General features: G+C 44.3%; 1 protein-coding gene across 2 annotated transcripts; it reads right to left on the bottom strand.

The window, feature by feature from the left end:
* Positions 1-194: 194 nt before the first annotated feature.
* On the bottom strand, positions 195-20,099 carry YWHAE (tyrosine 3-monooxygenase/tryptophan 5-monooxygenase activation protein epsilon). Of its 2 annotated transcripts, XM_015295739.4 has the most exons (7): positions 19,928-20,099; positions 10,948-11,147; positions 6,294-6,400; positions 5,391-5,597; positions 4,518-4,654; positions 2,698-2,744; positions 907-1,131 (listed from the first exon to the last, which is right to left on the bottom strand). In XM_015295739.4, exons 1-6 carry the CDS (start codon positions 19,989-19,991, stop codon positions 2,737-2,739), a joined length of 723 nt encoding a protein of 240 aa, XP_015151225.1. In that variant the 5' UTR covers positions 19,992-20,099; the 3' UTR covers positions 907-1,131; positions 2,698-2,736. The 2 variants fall into 2 exon arrangements, with proteins under 2 accessions (NP_001006219.1, XP_015151225.1); NM_001006219.2 differs by lacking the exon at positions 2,698-2,744 and having other exon boundaries at positions 195-1,131.
* Positions 20,100-20,269: the final 170 nt, after the last annotated feature.

Raw genomic sequence — 20,269 nt, 5'->3', positions numbered from 1 at the left:
CTCGGACTCCTCCTGCTGCACTGCAAGCTGTCAAGGAAGCTGGGCTCACCTGTAAGTCTCAACTTATCTCACAGAAGGAAAACAGTGCTGTTATTCCTCTCTCCCTCTCTCTTCCCCCCTTCAAACGTTCCTATTCAAAGCAACAGAAGAAGATTATTCTTGCTGAAGTAATATAAAAGAAAGTCATAGTAATATTTGGCATTTTTAATTTAGGTTTGTTTTATTTAAGTTTAATGTTAATTCCATGCTGTGTTTCAGTAAGAACAATACAGATTCTGTATCTGTGGCTCCAGTCAGATATCCAGTAGTACAAATTAGCTTCAAGTTACACATACTGAACAAAAGAGGTTGAGCGAGCGAAGGGAGATGGGGAGGGGGGAGGGAGAAAAGAAAAAATATTGAACACGCATGCAGGCTTATCAATGCCACCTTCAATGCTAACCTGCTTGGAGGAAAAGTAAAGAATAGGCAAGAATGAGCAGCCACGGATTGTTGAACTGTTACCAGCACCATGTTTTTCAGCAACGTTTCAGCAGTATGGAAGGTTTTTTTTTTCCTTTTTTTTTTTTTTAATTACAGTAACCCCACTACAATATACGTCCCAATGCAACCTGTAACTTCAAGCTAAACATCCAATTAAGTTTCAACATTGGTATAAAATTCAGTTTAAACAGTTATAAAAAAAGAAAAATGCCACCACATGCATGCTACCTCGTGATAAGGAATCTCCCCTACAAGTCTAACAGCCTCCAGGTGTCACATCCACTTCTAATGGCCATCACCACGGCTGGCAGGAGACAACACAGTAATGCTGAAAGAGCCTTTATGCAGTCCTGTTAGTGTCTTAAAGAACCTAAAAGCTGGCACCAGTAAAATCCACAGAAATTCACTCTTGCCTTTAAGAACTTTTAAACTGTGTAAAAAAAAAATAAAAATAAAGAAACCCAACAGGGCAGGAACCTAAATTCTGAGACCCAATGTAAAAGTCAGATTTGGTGGTTCTCAGAGTGACACTGAGGGTTTTTGTGGGGAGGGGGAAGGGTGGTCAGAGATGGGTTCTCTTGTTGGCCTTTGTGTCTCACTGGTTTTCATCTTCCACATCCTGCAGCGCTTCTTTATTCTGTTCTTCACCTATGGAAGCATTCAGAAGTAAGGAAGAGTTAGCTTCTAAAAACGAGACCTGAAGAAAGCCTTACCGAGCATCTAAGATTAATAGTTTCATGCAATTACACACTCACTCACACTTGCATAAATGACACACGCTCGTAACAGCCAGTTCTGGAGCGAAGCGCTTCCATGGACGTTAAGCCTTGGACTCAACTGGTCACACTTCAGACCATAACTGCAGCACACTCCATTAGAACACTCTGTTGTAAGGACAGACAATGAACCACCACTCCTGAAAGCTCAGGCTGTGTGTAATCAGCCCTGTTATTGATCAGGAGATGAACAGCCAGGACGAAAACCATCAGAATAGCTGTAGGTCCACATCCTTTAATCACTGTACCTTCCTATGGAACCTCATTTCTACTCTAGAGATCACTAAGGACATCAACCAGCTACCATAAACTGTACAAACACTGAAGAATGCCAACATTTTTTCCTGTCCAAGTCCACTCAACCTCAACAACTGCAACTGATTGCAGTCCAGTTTACAGAAGTGTACCAATTACATGTGAACGCCCTTCCCTGCTGCAAAACCCAACACAATAAACTCAAGCCCAGGATTCCTTGTCAAGAATGCTTTATGGAAATTCGTGTCTATGGAAAAGCAACCAGTTTGGACCTATCCAACCAGGCTGCAACATGCAGTGCAATGGAAGCCCATCTGTAAGGACTCAGGCAGGAGGTGTTCTGTTGTACTTCAGCTGTCCCAGGGGAGGTGCATGCAATGCCTGCTGCACAGCTGTGCCCGAGCTCTGCTATAACAGGGAGAGGTTACCATACTGCAGCCAGGGCACACTACATGCAACATTAAGCTAACTGACAGGAAACTGAACAAATGCTTTCTTCACAATTATCCTTAGCCAAGTGACATGGCACTGTCCTAAAGGCACATAAAGAACTCTCCAAAATGTAATCTGCAATAAAATCCACTCAGATGAGACTAATGACTTTCAGTACATTATCAGAATGTCTGCTCAAAGCATGTCCAGATTCAGCATTACCACCAGGCACAATGTAAGGCAGATTTTGGAAGAGGTGGCCTCCTGCTCTGGCAGGGGGTTGGACTAGATGATCTTCTGAGGTCCCTTCCAATCCCTGACATTGTCAACACAGGCTACATGGCATTCAGCAACAACAACATTTACATTTAGAACTACAAAAACATTGTTTAAATGAAGAATGCCAAGGCCCTAACCAAAGATGATTAGAAGATCTGAGCATGCTCTAGCCAATGCACTTAAGCAAATAGTCCTGTAACAGGCAATAGTGGAAGTATTTTTCATGCCTAAATATTCTTAATATTCCATCCAGGTACACAGCTCAGTTCCCAAACACTGGGCGTATGCTGGAACTTAGTTACACGGATCAGACCTGAGCAACAGGTCAGAGATCAGAACATCGCTTAGCCCTGGAATGGAGCCCAAGATACAAGCAGTTTGTCAGCAGCAGAACAGTGACAGAGGCAAGCATGATTAGTGATCAGAGGAAAACTGACGCTGCAAAGCTCACTGAGCCATGACAAGGACTTACAAAGTAGACTTTTTAGGAAAAGAACAGTTGGACTTTCCTTTAGGAATCTATACAGCAGGAAAGAAGGGGAGAATAGGAATCATGTGAAGACGACATCACAAGCGTGGAAGTAAAGTAAACAGCTTGTTTATGGCATGGTTAAGACATGGTACATGAGATGAAAAGGTGCAACAGCTGAGTAATGCTCCATTTCAGAATGTCACTGCGATCTATGCAACTGAATTCAAAGGTGGGCAGGATGAGCAGAAGGCTTTTTTAATGTCACCACCAGCCCTCAGGAAAGCAGTAACTGAGCACCTTTCTGAATGCCACAATTCATGTCTGCCTATAGTCAAAGGCTCTAGCCCATTTTAGGATGCCGAGTTCTGGAAATAACTGCTTCAAATGCACTCAGTGCATCTATTGAATGCCATAAGGGAAACACAGCTTTGCACCTACATGTGTACACGTCACTCAAACACTGTATTCTTTGGGAACGTGAACTGCAGTTCATTTGCAGTTTTGTAATCGCTGTCCTTCTGGAATGCATCATGAATAGTAACGGTGCTATTCTGAAATGCTTCAGGAACAACAAAAACATTGGTATTCTATGCTGCACAGCTAACAGTGGTATGAGAAATCTCAATGTGGATTATGCAAAAAAAGGTATGTAAAGAAACTGTGCAAACAGTCTTGTTAAGTTTCTGTGGTATGAAATGAAGTGTCACACAGCTCACGTGCACACAAAGGTCTCTTCTGTAAGATGTTCCAATGCCACCACCTCACATAAGCCATCCAGCCTTGCTAGCTGTGCTCAAACTTCTCTCCCAGTGCCTAACCACAGCAAGGAAGGCACCTAATAACACTGCAGTGCTTAAAGCAGTGTCTATACTGATCCACCAACAGTACATATAAGCCCAAAGAAATCAGGGTAACATTTTAGCTGTAGCATCCACATGGTAACATGCAGTAAGTATGCAATGCTACAGCTGCTTTCATAGGGGATACAGTACTGGAGAGAGAAGCCCTCTGACCACCACCATGGTACAATAATGCCTTACATAAGCATCCTGCAGTTTTTATTACGTATCCGAATGCTGGGATGTTGTTTCAGACCTCTGATTATCTAAGTGTGTAATACTTCAAACAGGACTCACATTCTTCTCTTAAGGTAAAAGAAAAAACAGCATTTTAAAAAGAACTTCTTTTGAGAACATTTTTTTTTTTAAACAAAAAAAAGCACAGGTTCTCTCTTTCTAGATAAAGATATGTTTAAACTGCCACTGAGTGAGAAAAGGCAAACAAAGCAATTTACACCTGGCACTGTATGCCGAAGTCTAAGAGGAAAAAGCCTCCTTAGCACACCAAATAGCTGTCAGATGTCAGTCAGCAGTGCTCCCTCCCCCTCCCTCACACTGCTGGCAACACTCAGTCTGCTCTGGCAATGCCCTTAGCGGAGGCCCAAGCCTAACATCTGCCGGGAGTACTTCAAGAAGGAAAAGCTTTTCAAACATCCAAATATCAGAAGCGACCTGAGAGAAGGGAACCAGAGAAGGGAGACCACTCACAATACTTCCTCCTGCAATGGAAATTCACATCTGGTTGAAAGGGGAACTGGAAGACCAACATGACGAGCCACTAACGAAACAGACTAATTAAGCCACTGCTTCTAAAACGATCACTGATGTTTACAATGTTACTGATCTCACACCTTCAACTGTGAAGCTGAAAAAGTTTCCTTGTTGGTGTTTTTACTGCTGCCACTCATGATCTAAATATTTTCTAAATGTTTGCTGGGCAGGAATGAGGAGACGCAGCAGTTCAGAGCTGAGCTCACTTACCATCACCCTGCATGTCTGAAGTCCATAGTGTCAGGTTATCACGTAACAACTGCATGATAAGTGTAGAGTCCTTATAGCTTTCTTCACTCAGCGTATCCAGTTCTGCAATAGCATCATCAAAAGCTGCTTTCGCCAACCTGTAAGCACAGAATAAATCCAATTAAACATACACTAGGAAAGGGAATTCAGAAGCCTACACATCAAACCTATTACTCAGAGTACCCTTCTTCCAGTTGGCTGTATGACAGCCACAGCCTCTATGAATATTTTTTTCTTCAAAACCGACTACTTTGGCTGCCTAAGAACAGTACTGACTCAATTTGTGTCTCCTTAAACATTACTACACCCTGCAGCACTGCTGTTGGCTAAAAGCTTTAAAAAAAGTATTTACCTAACCTGCAATGACAGGCAAGGAATACACCATTTGCTTTGTCCCTCATTTTTATGCCCATACAAACCAATCCCTAAAGATATGAGATCATAATTCCGTAGCTGTCACTCATTTCTGTGACCATGACCTCTCGTACGTTGTATAAGACTTGTGTAAGAGCCAACAGCAACAGAGGCAAGTTCAGTTACCTCACACTTCTTGCAGGATAAGGACATGCACAAACTTAATGTGCAAGCTGTCAAGCTGCCATTGGTTCACTGATTCAAAGTTAATGCTATTCTGCTTCTCCAGTAATCTCTCAGATAAACAAATGCATATGGGCTGAAAAGGAAAAGTTGAAAGCTATTCCTATGACTTAAACTCAAACAAAGCAAGAAAAAAGCCAGCCCAGTGTTTCTGAGTTAAAAAGACACTACACCCAACTGGGAATCACATTCAGCTTGTTGAACATTCACACAAAATCCCCCCATCTTCTCAATCACCTGCAGGCACGATCAGGAGAATTAAGAATTTCATAGTAGAATACAGAGAAGTTGAGGGCAAGTCCTAGGCGGATAGGATGTGTTGGTGGGAGTTCTGTCATTGCAATATCACTAGCAGCCTTGTAAGCCACCAAGCTGTTCTCTGCAGCCTCCTTCCTGTCATTTCCTGTGGCAAACTCAGCCAGATACCTATGGTAGTCCCCCTTCCTGAAAGGGAGAACGGAACAAACAAGAAGTCATTAGTCCTTACTTCCACACCAGCCACAAAAACTGCTTAGTTCCACAACATATTTTACACATTTACACATTAAGGGATGTTACTGTTGAATTACTGGCCAGACAACAGTGCCTCAGTACCTCAGTGAGTTTCAAACCACCAAGCAGGAAAAAGTTTGCATTTAATTTCTGTTGCACCGGTACAGAAGTCATAGTGCTGGCCTCCCCATTACCTACCTGTGCAGCTGTACAAGTGTATCTCATCTAATATTAAGTTTTGTGGGTTTTTTAAACCTGCAACAATAGGAATACTTCAAATAGAGGGGATCATTTACAGATAAAGATCACTTCAAGATTGTATGATCACAGCTCATACAAGAAAGCACTCAAGCAGAGATGAGATCCTGTATTATCTCAAAGGAAATGGTTAGGACATTTCAAATCTGCACAACAGCTCCTGAGAAGCTCTGACCATCTTATTCTGAACTGTCTTCAAGCTCCTGTCTGCCATTATCACCCCAAATGCAGACAAAAAGGGATATTCATTACATACAACTGAACTGCCCTCTTCTAGGAAGAAATTACCATCCTTGACTGTGCAGAAAGAACAACCATTTGTAGCCACTGTATTCTTGTTATCTATTCCAGATACATCATGAAGTCCTCGCCTCACATGGCAACACTTACATTTTGTAATAGAAAACCTTGGACTCGCCAGTGTTAGCTGCTGGAATGAGGTGTTTGTCCAGTACATCCAGAATGTCACAACAGATTAACTTCAGTTCAGTCTCAACCTAAAAGGAAAGATAACCACAACGAGGCAAGGTCAGCACTGAGACTAAAAGGCTGTTCCAAAAATAATATCAAACAGGTGACAAAAATCCAAGGAGGGGGAAGACAAGAAAAAACAGCATAAAAGATTCAGCTGTCCACAGGTACATTAAACAAAAACAGCACGGGGCAATTAGCTGGGACACAGAGAGGCAAGGACTGATGGATGATGAAATGCATAACTGAATAATGGAATTACAAATTCCCTGGAAAACATCTTGCTGGACAGTTGCATTACGTCTGTCTCAGCATATAATTCCTTACTGCAAGACTTGCACAACCAATGCCTCACATTCTTGAGCCTGGAAGGCTGCCCTAAAGTGGTAATGGTGAAGGGGAACAATTTGAATGCAGTTTTAAGAGGTCAGCTCAACTCCATCTCATCCTTGGGGTTAAGATACCCATTCACAACGGGTTTCCACTGCCCACCTGGGACACACAGTCTACAGAGAGCCCTACAACAAAAATCCTGTAATAACAGACCAAAAATGTCACAGACAGAAGGAAAAAGTCCAGAAAAAATACAAACTTCAGAAGCAGGCAATAAAACAAGCAGCGTAGCAGAAACCATAAACACCAACAGCAAGGTCAGCAACAAAGGAAAACCAATATATAAAGTCTTATATGAGACTTTAATAGCCACAGTTGGAAATGGTCACATCACTTTTTCTTCCTGATTTAGAATATAAAGCAAGGGTTATAAGGTTGGTTTCTACCGTAGGAAGTGTCACACCTGAAAGCAAAGAAATGAAGCACCTTCAAGAAAAACAACCTAAAAACTGCCTTTGCACATCAGCATTGGCCTCAACAGGTTTGTTCCAAGCATTCCTTGTTACGTGCAGTAGGAGGGGATGGCAAAGTGCACAGCAACCCACTGCCGCTCTCTCACAATTTAGCATTAACTTGCACAGTAACAGCTAGAGACAACTTCAGCTCAAACCACTGTTAGGTTTCATAAAGCAGAGGCTTTCAAGGGAAGGCATCAACATCAGCTTCAATGAACTGCCCCAGGAGCTGCACATCTCAGACCACAGCACAGCCCCATCAGCTCACTGTTGTTCTCAGCCCTCCACCCATGCAGTTTTCTTTCACATAGCGATGCTCTTATCGTGCAGTATCACTACAGAGCTCCCAAACCATCACTGTCTGTACCCACATCCAGCCTCGAGAGCTGTTATGCTGCAGATCTAAAAGAAGTTAAACTGGCACATTGCAATTTGTACCACATTCCTGAACAGATATAGAAAAGCTCCTTTAGGTAAATTCATCTACAGCAAATGTCGTATGTAAACAGTGTTGGGATGCCCTAACATTCAAGGGGGAAGTTAAATGCTATACTTAGTTATGTGACAAATGCTTAAGGAAGTTGCTGAAATATGGTCACTTGAAGTATCTACTTCATATATTCTTGTGCTACAAAAGCTATAAAACCTTTGCCAGCAGTCAGTTCCTGCAAACTTCTTTCCTCTTGATCCTCTTTCTCAATGACTTCTTTTGCAGAGAGATCTTCAGCAAAACTGCAAAGAATTAAATCAGTTTCTAATCTTCTTTTGTTAAACCATACATGTACAAAGTTCCATTTCATCTCAGATCTTTTTGAGCTGTGTTTCAAGGATCACTCACACGAGTTACCAGAGCTCAGCTGCTGACCAGGGCAGCGTATATGATTAGGCTTTAAGTTTAAAGATTTCACACAAACTGAGTTAAGAACAAAAAGAACCCCTTCCCCCCCCCAGCACTGCCCCCCTCCCAAATCCTAAGAGGTCTTTTACAAAAAGGATCTTCTCTCGACAGACTGGATCACTGAGCTCTGCAAAGCCAGTGCAGGAGCCCACACTAAGCCTGTTCAGAGCACCTGGAACAGGTAGTCTTACTGCTCAAAATATGACACACAGAACTACAGGCTCTGACCAGCAAGGAGAGATGGCTCATCCCAGTGTATGTGCAGTGGTCCCTACAATCCACTGTGCCTCCCTGTTTTAGTAGCAGTGCTGGTTTAAGCAGATTTCAGATTGTGTTCTCAGCTCTGCAGGTACAGAGCCCCGTAAACCAACGGGTGGCTCCAACAAAGAAACTTACTGGAAACCACCAGCAGGTCAGGGCCTGTACTCATTCTTTGCCCTAATTCAGTATTTAGCCCACAAAAGAGCTGTGCCTCATAACTGGGATGCAACATGAAACCAATGCAATAAGCAGCAGTTGCTGAAGCCTGTGAGCTACCTTCCTCCTCGTGCCCCTGAAAAATAGAGCACATCACCACACAGCCTGATGTGTAGGCTATGTATGAAGAGGTGAAGGTGGCCCTGCAGCTTCCCCAAAACACAGCCCAGCTTGTTAAGCACAAGCACTAGAAACACACGTAAATACAGACCTTAAGAGGAAGGTGAATACTTGTCATATGCTATTAGTGAAGGGATTTGGTCTTAGAGCAAGGATGTGAGCTGCATCATCTGCAAACATACACTGCTTCATCCGCTCAAGGACAAGCTAAGAAAGCCTGTGTTCTCACCCACAGGGATACAATGGAGCCAGGAGCTTCACTTCTGCACATCCACATGGCCACATGACCAAAAAAAAGCAGGAATCACATAGGCAGCATTTTTTCCACATGGCTACGATGTGTTCTGCTACATCTGTCTTAACATCTCGCACCATCACCCTGTGAGATCTTTCCCAAGTCATACTGGCTAGTAACTCAAAGTCTATGGAGTTTGAACACAACCAAAGTGTTAAATTATAACAAATGCCAATACAGACAAAAAATGTCCATTACTTGCACACAAACTAAATCTTCTATTTCAACTCAAGCAGCAATTTCTAGCTATGCCAGCCCACTGCTCGTTCTGGTGATGGGGGAGGATTTCTCCACTGACAGTGCTCCTCTCCACTCCCCAGTACTTTAAACTTGGCCTGTCAGTCCCCAAAAAAAGCACTTTTTTCCCCTTCTCCTTCCTCAGAGTCTTGCAAGCATGGGAAGGCTCTCTTTACAACATTCAATTTAAAATGAGAAATACAGCAATGGTATGTATTTGTTGACATGGCAGGTAGTAAGCAAAATAACCCCAACTCTCCAGACCTCATGTGCTCCCCAGCACTGAGTATGACAGCAGGGCAGTTCTCCAGCTCTCACATCAGCAGTAAAAGAGAGAAGCTGCACCCAAACCTCTGCATATGTTCTTTAGGCCCTTACTGCTCCAATTCTGTCTTGACAAACCAATTAACACTCTCCACATATCAGATAAAGTCTTCCAGTAGCCACAAACAGGATGTGGTCTTCAGCTACAACCAATAGCACAAGCGTCTTGGAGCAATCAGGCTAGGCAGGCAGACACATCTACTCTTTCTTCAGCACGGAAATGCACTCCTGTGCTCCCCACAGCATTCTTCCAGCTAAAGCCTACAGCACCCAGAGGACCTGTGATGGCTCCTCCCTCCAAGAATTTTACAGATCAAAGTATTGTTGCACAGCAGTGCAATCTATGTGGCCTGTACATTTATCTCAGTACACTACTTTGAAGACTGTATGCATGTATATTTCTTGCTCACCAGTCTGTTCTGCACAGCACTTGCTCGCTTTAAAGAGAGATGCAGAACAGTGTATTTTACAGTCCCTTCAGAGACAATGGAATGTCTTTCCCCTATTAAAGGATCTCTGGAAAAGATAATTGCCCACAAAAAGTTAAACAAAAAAAGAAAAACCCAAAACACCACAACTTGAAAGCATGAAGTTTAAGACAAATGATACTGTCTTAATTTATATGCTCTGCCAGAAAGATTTTAGATACCCATCAAGAAATGGTATTTAGGACTGTATGTAACTGGCAGAGCTTCACCCCATCAGCATGCCAGCATAAAATTAGAAACTCAGAACTTGAACAATTCCATGCAGCAAACAAAATGCTATGAGTCAAAAGAAAGCAGTCCAGAGCCATTCTTCAGAAAAGAGTTCCAAGCCAACATCGTTTCCATTGGCAGTGTACGAATCAGTGCCAGGTGGTTAAAAGAGACACTCCACTGTTTCTCTGGAAGTGAAGATGGGAACTGTGGAGGCACTTATCTTCCAGTGATGGATCTGAAGTCTCTGCAGAAATGCGTAGGATTTCAGTACTATAGGAGAGCGTCTGCTCCACATTAAACCATCACTTAAGGAGGCCAGGGTTGGGGGGTGGGGGGAGGAACAGCTCACTGTTCTAATAGCCGACGGTTTCATTAGCCCTCTCTGATGAAAGACTACGCTTGCTTCAAGTTCTCCATTTTAGGTAAAGCTGCACAGGCTGACTAGACTCACCATTCAGTTATTTCCATCTATTCTTCCCCCCTTTCTGAAGGGAGAAAATAGCAAGGCCCTACAGCTCATTACACATCCACGTTTCACAGTTGAGATGACCACAATATCTTAATATTCCCTGTTCCTACAAACATGGGAGTGCTTAAACTTAAGGGTAACAAACCCAGAGTCCAGACCTTTTAAGCTAAATGGCACTATGCTACAGCACCAACTGCACCTTACCATTTGCCGATATTCCCGAATCATTTTTAATTTATCTTCTCCTCCTTTGTTTTCTTCTTTCTGTTCAATGCTGCTGATTATTCTCCAGGAAGCTCTTCTGGCTCCAATCACGTTTTTATATGCAACAGAAAGCAGGTTTCTTTCTTCCACTGTCAACTCCACATCCATTCCAGCCACTTTCTTCATTGATTCAACCATTTCTAGGATGAAAAGGTCACGCAGTTATTCTCAACATTAAAGCATCTTTCAAACCATTCAAGAGAAGCTGTGCAATAATGGTAACTTGTCAAAATAGGCTCCCTCCTCCTGTCATACAGTTACACCTTGCTTTTATAGGGGAATGCTCCAAACAAGTCAGTGAGCACATACACAAAGGAACTACCTGATGTTCTTTTAAATGCATTTGACAGGGATACCCAAAACGTTCCTTCAAGACAGTCTGAGACACAAACAAAACCAGCTTAGCAGTAGGATCCCATAGAAGCAAAGCAGCAAGAATACTGCTATGAGGGAAGCAAGTCAAAGTTCCAAGAGGAAACCACCAGAAGAAAAATGAACTGCTTGGAGAAGTGACAAAAAAGAGTCCTCCTGAGGATAAGCAGAGCAGCACCACCGAGCCATGCCAAGCAACTATTTGCACTGGAGAAATAACATACTAAATGTAATTCGTATTTATAGCTTAAACCATTTAGAAAAGACTTCCAAACCTCAGGTGAAAAAATGATTACTAAATGCAGCTTTTCTATACCCAAGTGAAAGTAAAAGCCTGAATTACTTAAGGGAGGCTTTAATCCTTTCATTACCTCATCACATTATGATTTCCTATGAAATAATAGAAAAATAAAGGCAGAAATTATTACATATATGCTAAGAGAGCCTAGTCTGAGACACCCAGAAGCCCTAAGTTATCTCCTGCCAAAGAGTGCTTCAGCACATTCAACCTTTACCTTTCAGCTTCTAGAGCAGATGAGAACCCCACAGACAGGAGAGCCATTAATGAGTGAGACTGAGCACCCAGCAGCACCCTAACCCTATCTACCTCACATCCTCATCCTCCCCTACCCCCAAACCTTCACATCTTCTGCTATATAATGGCAGTAAGTAAGAAGATGGAAGTAAATCTGAACTGTCATTCCCTCCCCCCCATCAGGTGCCAAAACTCATCACCTTTGCAGGCAGAAGCCATTTCAGTAACAGAACTACAGCCTCAATTTTCTCCCTTGCAGGAACACCGTTATCAGCCTCCAGCAGGCTGCCACATATGCAGGACAATTTAATAGCAGCTCTGTTCTCATCAAGAGAAAAAACAGCCCTACCTCTACCAGTACATTCTGCTGCTCCAGCCCACGAAGTAACAAGAAGTGATACTAGGATAAAGTGTTTACCACACCATACCATTTTAAAATGAACTCTTTTTGATGAAGATTTCAGAAGGTCATCCTAAACCACTCTTTAAATATACTTAACATAAGCACAGTCTCGTAATTTAAACTAGCTAACTTAAAAGCAGTACCATACAGTTACAGCAAGCAACTTAAACAGTGCACGCTCTAGGATTTACTTCCTAAAGAGTGACCCTACCATCTACTCAAATCATTTCAGAACTTTGGTTTTTTTTTCTTCTTAAACTGAGTTATGCTCTCAGATTCTGATGTTCCTTATGCAGCAGAGGTACATTCAAGGCAGTCCGCTTGCCACAGTGTTTGCTCTTGTTCGTTGTCCTTCACACGAATGAAGACTTGCAGTCCCTACTAGTTGGATATCTGTGCCAAGCTCCAGCAAGAACCATAAGGCTTGTATTTTAGCTTAATGTTTAACTTCCTTCAGATAAGCAAAGTAACTGAAACTGTACTGCAGCTTCAGCTTGAGAGATGAGCCTGTAGCTGTGAATGCACAGCCCTCCTTTCACTCATTAGTCATAGAAGTTCACGAGCTGAAGAAATACCCTCTAGAAAGCACAGAAAACAGAGGAGGTGGTGATGCTGTGCTCTTCATCTTCCATGCTCATTTCCAGGCATCTACCATCACTCTGAAGATCTTTATTCTGAATATGATCACTACCCTTAAGCCAAACTAATACTAAAGCTTTGCATCTCTTTTTACATTAGTGTGGTATACATAGGTAATTAACTGCTCCAGAAATCCAGAGGCGAGAAACATGTACAGCAAGTTTCTGGGCTCTTACATCCTTGAAGAAGGACCAGGAAAGCACACCTGTACATTCACTAATTGGAAAAAAATAAAGCAGCCTTATTCTAGACCAAGAAATGTTCTATACAAAGACATGCCCAGAAGTAGAACAAGTATTTTATATTCTAGGTGCAGATTTAGCTGGAAGATCCTATGAGAGATGAAAAGCTTGGAGACAGTTCATGACAAGGTACAAGTCTCAGATTGCATCTCAGTAAGAAGGATTGCGGCAGCAATGACAACTCATTGCACACCCCATCTGAAGATGTTAATGCTGCACTGCAGAAGTAGCAGCATTACAAGGATTCAAAAAGAGCTTGTAATTAAGTGGTTAAGTTCCAGCCTTGTGGCTGTCACCACGTTATGCCACTGTCGCATCGTGCCACAATCAGAGCAGGAAATCCCCAGAGTATGAATTGAGGATAGGAGAATATTCTGGACTCTACAGACTTCTATCCTTTGCCAGGCCTCTGCCATGAGTTGTTTTTGAGAAGTATTACAACAAATGAACATTTTTGACTAAGCAGGTAATACCATTTATGTATACTGGGAAAAAAGCATCTCAGTGAGACACAACACTGCCTGTGCTTCCACAACAGTCCACACAAAACCAGTGTGGGCACTATTAGTTATCTGTCCCTACAGCTGAATGCTGCCAGGACGATGGCTGGCTCCTCACAGCGCCAATGCTGCTGATTGACCTGCAGCCACATGAAGGACACACAGGGACACAGTCACAGCCTGAGCAGCACAAAGGAACAGGACAGAGGCTGTCACACTGAGGGCTACTACCTGCAGGAGGGTGTGTGCCTTGGGGCTAGTCCTTCTGTTTTAGAGAGGAAGAAGATTGCAGCTTTAAGTCCCAAGAGACAGAGTTTGGCATGCCTGTAAATCACGATGAAGCCTTCTAAATCCCTTAAGCATAACTATAGGTTTTCCACCTTTTCCAATAGGTAGAAGAACAGCCAAAACTAAAGTTTTAAACGTTGAAGGTGTATCCATTTCTTTAAAAAACACATAAAGTCAAAGGAATTGATCTAAAACGGTTCCTTGAAAGCACAACCGGGAGAAAGAATACAATGCAGTACTGTAGTTCTATGGGAGGACTGCAATCCATCACAAAGCAGAGAAACCTCCAGAACAGACAATGCTTGTGCAAGAAATACAGCCATTTGCTTTAAATGCTAATGGACCCATACAAAGCCACAAAGTTAATTTACTGTGCGCTAAAAAGTAATGGGGGAAGTTTACAAGAGTGGAGAAGCACAGCACTGATAACCATCTATTAGGGCACAAGTGATGAGGAAACATACAGAACAAAAGAACAAAAGAATGAATGTCTCTTTATCGGAGGGGGGGGGGGAGAGACACTCAAAGTATTTTCTGTTCCTCAAACTCCAGAAGTCCCAGTAATTCAGGAACTGGAGCACCCCGTGTAAGGAACAGAAGCAGCCAACACACTGCCCATTTTCTAGAAGAATTACAAGCTTTTCCACAACAGAATCCAACATTTGACAGCAGACCTGAGGAAGGAATAGCACTGCGTATCAAATAACACCAAAACCAACCTGACAGCTTTATCATTTATGCCACTCAGACTGAAAATGCAAGTCCAGGTCAGTAATTAATACAAGTTACAACAGAAGCCACTTGGCCTGAGCTATGGCTGATGTGGGAAGATAATGCCTCTTCCTTTACTCAACTGTGTTCACCACAACCAGTGTTTGCAGTACTGGTAATGGCATGAACCAAACACAGCCAGGAACAAGTCAGAAGGACACAAAAACCTGACCCTCAATTCATGCACATTCTATAATATTTCAGCAGCAGAAGGAAGAAGGAGGCTTTTAAGAAGTGTGCCAGCAGACATTAAAGGAGAACTGTTATTAATATGTGCTCAAGAGCAATTATTTCATTAAAAAAATGAATGGATCATAAATACTGCACTGAAGAGTATGGCTTTCTGTAAGTGCACATAATGCCCCACACATCTACTCTGACACTCTGAGCAAGTCACACACATGGACAAGGAGGACATGAGGGATCCAGTCTACCCAGATTCCCTCGAGGCATTTGCCAGGGCCCCTCACCCAAGGTTCTCTAAGGAACTCTACTGCTATCCAACACAAATCAGATCCTCTCATGGATGGACACTTGGCTGAAAGAGAGCAAACAGGGTATGAATATACACTCCATGTTCAGAGCAGAAAGATCACCAGTGGAACCACACAGTGATCAGTGCCAGGAAGTATGCTAGCATTCCTAAGTGGATCCAGAAGAAAATATTCAATACTAATTTAATAGTCACAGCAAATTGCTAAGAGCAATAAAGACCGAAGAGAGTAGGAGAAATAATGGCACATATGTTTTCCCTATTAAGTGATGTGTAACCATGAGAACTACAGCCCATAGATTCCATTCTCTCCAGACGTGCAGACTGATCCATGGGATATCAGCAGGCACCATCCTATCCACTGCACTGATCAGCTCCAAATCCAAGCCAAGAGAAACTAGGATTTTAACTGCTAGTGGACCCCAGACAATTCCAACATTTGACTGTATGACTCTGAACATAACAGTTCTACAAAGCATTCTCCTACTTTAATGCTCTTGAAGAAACAGATGATCTCAGCCAAATAATCCAAATAACAGTGGCATTTTCTGCACAGTCAATCCTACAGACTATCAACACGATTTGTAAGTCATTCCTATATCTACAAGTTGGGAAGATGTGTTTTCCTGAAAGAAAGAGAACTACCAATAACAAGACTCAGTTTGAAAGCAGACACAGGCAAACACAAGGACTGAGTCTCATCATGCGTTTCAGTTTGACTGAGATCTGCTACTGAAGAGTCTCCTAATACAAGAACTTGAGTAAGCTAATGGACACTAACCCAGTATGTGGTCTTCTTGCAGAGGACCAGGCCATCTAAGTTTGGATGCTCAACACTTCTGAGTATCTCAGAAGTTTCAAGAAGGAAATTATGGAAGGTCCTCTCACACAACTCTGTTGGGCAGAGGGGAATTACATCCTTAGATGCGTTTACATTATTTACTTGAAAGAGGACCACTGCAAACTGAAAATAATGAACAACTTAATCATTGATCTGTATCACAAATGAGAATTTGATTCTTCATCAAGCTGTAATTGCAAGTCCTGCTACCATGAGCCAACTCATTCTACACTATGTTCAGATCTTGGATTCAGTGCACTGCAGCACACCTTACTGCTGTCAGAGTGAAGGTTTGTTTCTCTGGCAATGAGTTAATAGCAACATGGGAGTTGCACATTGATTTGCTGTACTGGGAATCAGGAGAGCTGTCAATTATCTTCTTCCCCGTTGTAAACTGACCTATTACCCTCACCTGCTACACCCTGGGTAAATTTCAAAGTATATATTTCAAGATCTGGGGCACAAAAGTGCTAGCAGGACTGAAGCACCCACAGTATTCACCCAGAGCTTACCTTCTATCCTAGCATGCTTCTCAACTGATGAGAAGAGAGGTGCTACCTAGCTTCTGCAACGGAGAGTTAGTTTTGACATTCAGCAGTCCGTGAGAACGCAGATACATACAATCTCTTGACGTAAGAAAGTGAAATGTTAGTAAGGTGATTTCATAAACCAATGCAATTTTATCTACTCCAGCTGTTTCCCAGAAAAGACATTTTGTATATATATATATTATGCTCTTGGTAACAGTCTTTGAAGGAACTCAGAGGGTTTTCACTCAGATGGTGGTGACGCACTGAACAGGTTGCCCAAGGAGGCTGTGGATGCCCCATCCCTGAAGGCATTCAAGGCTAGGCTGGATGTGGCTCTGGGCAGCCTGGGCTGCTGGTTGGCGACCCTGCACATAGCAGGGGGTTGGAACTCAATGATCACTGTGGTCCTTCTCAACCCAGGCCATTCTGTGATTCTACGAAGTGCAGGTAAGTGTGATTTTTTCTTTTCTAAAGTACGATTTGTCACAAAGCTTACTCTAACACAAGTAGGCTTCCTGGCATTTTGTCATCTGTCATGACATGCCTAAGTAGATCTGTAAAGATAGTAAGAGATTTGGGTATCTGACTATCTCTAGAGATCACAGCTTAAGCATTATTTACACTGCAAAAGCACCTAAGAAAGTTGTCCTCTTAATCTGGGCCAATATACCAAGGGCTGTACAGACACAGGTCTCCATTCCCGACAACTCGCAGGCACAGCTTGCGAGGCTTCAGAACTTAAGTGGGTCATGTAACTAAAAAAAAACCCAAAAAACTTGTTAGATGCCTACCTTATGAGCTGCCTTAAATGCCACAGACCACGGCTGTTCTAACCACACAGCATGTTGAGCCTCAATGAGAAAGATGTGGCAGAACGTAACGCTATCTTAACATTAAACATTAACAATTGTCATTTTACATTCATATTCAAGTAGCAGAAAGTGTTTCTATTCCAGCATCTTTGTAGCCAGTACTTACCATGAGTAGGATCTGAAAGCTATTAACTGTTACCTTACCATCATGTATCTCAAAGGTAAAACTAAAGAACAAAGCTGAGCATCATCTCCCCACACCATTTCATTCACACTGAGCAGCCTCAGCAGCAATGCAGTATTTCATGTAAGTGAGAACAAAATATACTTTTCATTTTTAATTGTTTCCAAGTGAACAAGAATACAGAATTAGATGCTAAACCCGCATCTACAGTACATGTTTTTCCAGGCCAGGGACATGAAAACGAAGGACACCTTTAGGACAGCTAGGAGAATTAAGGGATGAACCTTAAATTTGTTGACTCAACTCAATGCCAACAAATTCTGCAAGTCTAAAACCCACAGTATTGCTTTAAAGATAAGAACCCTAAGGTTATCATCATCTCCTCAGTGATGTTCTCATTACCATTCAGAAGCCACAAAGAAGCCCTCTACATTCTGACCTAGCCAACTCATTCTTCAAACATCCATGGGAGCACTGAGATGGAAAGCCCACTGCCACACAAAGGCAATCCCCATCAACCTCCTTTTTGGGGTCAGAAAATCAGGCTGTGCTGCAGATTTCTATCACAGGGTGGGGTCTCATTACCTTCCAAAGAAGTGATTTAAAATTTATCTAGGAAAGCATCGGACAGTTATACCTCAAAAGCTCCCAAAGATGATGTACACCCCAGACTGCTGGAGGAGCACCCTAGTTTGGGGTTCCACTCAAACCACAGCCAGTGCTCACCCCTGTGCTGACACTCATCTGTACCAGGTGGACAAACCCTCCCACCCCACACACACAAACACCCAACTCCAGCAACACCGCTGGATTTGTGGTCTTTGTGGAAGATGGCAGCAGGGAGAACAATGCACCTTCCCACCCCACACTCCTAAGGAGACAATACCCAAAACCTACAGCCCCCTCCTCAACCACTTGTACCCACAGATGTTGCACTCCTGCTGCGAGCTGCATCTTACTCGGAGGGGTGGCCATAAGTCACCCCACAATATGTGGCTTGGGAGGCATTTTTTCTCTTTATGTCCCTACAGTTCCAGTGAGGAGACTATCTGGCTGCTGCCACTCAGTGGGATTCTTATTCCTACCCCATTTCCTACCAGAACATTCACTGCAGATGGTCTCAATTACTCCCTCCTTCTTCATTTTAGTTCCTGTCTTCCTCCCCAAAACGTGTATTTCTCAGACGTTTTGGGATCGCGTTATCAGAAGTTTCCTAAGCAGTAACTCGGAGAACAAAGCCCAATTCTCCCCAGCTGACTTCCCTGCTCTGTGAAAACTGGGACCAATTAAAGGCTCCACAGCATCTCCTCACCTCTAAATGAAACCTAACTGTGCTCACACCCTTTACACGCACTAGTGTTTCTTCCACTTGAAATGCATAACCACGGGTCTAAGGGCACAAGTAACAACCCCAGATGATTAACACCACCAAGGAAATGAAAAGCCCTTTCTGCTATAGGCAAGAGAAGCACCATGAAAGGCACAGTCACACGGCAGACATTTTGGGGGCAAGAAATACCACCCGGGGCTGCCAGCTCCTTCCCACCGCCCCTTTATTCCCCAGATATAAAGGGGTCGGGCACAGAGCTTTAACTTCGTAAGGTGAACGAGGGGGGTAAAAAACGACGAAGTGGAAATGTAAAATGTTCTGTAACGATTTCCAGCACGTAATGAAAGCATGTGCTCTTCCTTTAGGTAACGATGGGCAGTGCCAGACGGCTGCAGGGTGAGAGCTGTCCCTCTCCGTGAGCCGCACCTCCAACGGTAAGCGAAGGGAGAAAAAGAGAAGCGCCGTCCCGCTCCCCCGGGCCCCTCCGGCATCGCCTCCCGAGGGCCGGCACACCTTCCGGAGAGCGCGGCGCGGGGCGTTGTCTGCGGCGAACCAACCTCAGCCCCACAGCGCCGAGCTCCGCGGGGCCGTGGCCGCAGGGAAGCGCGGCCCGGGCCGGAGGGAGCCGCCCGGCGCCGCCACAGCTGCCCGCACGGCGCGGGGCGGCGGGGTCTCTTTGTCGGACCCCCGAGGCGGGGGCGGCTCCCCCTTCCCCCCCAGGACTCGCCCTTCGCGGCCGCCATTTTATTCCCGGCTTCTGCCGCCACCGCCCCCCGAAGCGGGCCACGCCCAGGCCGCGGCCGCCCGCTCATTCAGGGCCCCCCATCCCCGGCTCCGCGGCCCCGGGGGCGCTCCCCGTCGCCATTTTGTCGGCGCCCCCCTCCTCCGCCCCTGCCCCCCCACCCCCGCCCAGCCGCCATTTTGTGGCCGCTCCCTCCCTCTCCCCTTGGCCTTGCACGGCCTTCCCGGCCGGCGCTCACCATCGTAGCGCTCAGCCTGCTCGGCCAACTTAGCCTGATAGACGAGGTCCTCCCGATCGTCCATGTCCTGCAGGCGGAGCGGCGTCGGGGAGCGTACGGGGCGGATGGAAGCCGATGGGTCTGGGGGGCTCAGCAGCTACCAGCTCGCTGCTCTCCGGGCAAATATGGCGGCAGCACCTCCTCCCGCTGCATCCGGGCACTTCCACAACCGCGCGCATGCGCCCTCCGGCTTCCCATGGCAACGGCGGCTCCTTAGCAACGGGCGGGAGGTGGCGGGGCCGGGGTTGGGAGCGCGGCCGTTTGCTCCCGACCGGCGGCCGTGGGACAGCAGCCGAGAGGGGC

Source organism: Gallus gallus, chromosome 19 (genome assembly GCF_016699485.2).
Source record: "Gallus gallus isolate bGalGal1 chromosome 19, bGalGal1.mat.broiler.GRCg7b, whole genome shotgun sequence".
NCBI classification, from domain to species: Eukaryota; Metazoa; Chordata; class Aves; order Galliformes; family Phasianidae; genus Gallus; species Gallus gallus.
The sequence above is the reverse complement of the archived record's forward strand: the minus strand, read 5'-3'. Positions and strand labels throughout refer to the sequence as shown.

Coding starts and splice junctions, on each gene's coding strand:
- YWHAE (NM_001006219.2), bottom strand. CDS start 19,991: ATGGACGATCGGGAGGACCTCGTCTATCAGGCTAAGTTGGCCGAGCAG. Junction 6,401..10,947: donor TTCGGGAATATCGGCAAATG/GTAAGGTGCAGT, acceptor CTTTCCTTTTAG/GTTGAGACTGAACTGAAGTT. Junction 1,132..4,517: donor TTCAGACATGCAGGGTGATG/GTAAGTGAGCTC, acceptor ATGCTTCCATAG/GTGAAGAACAGAATAAAGAA.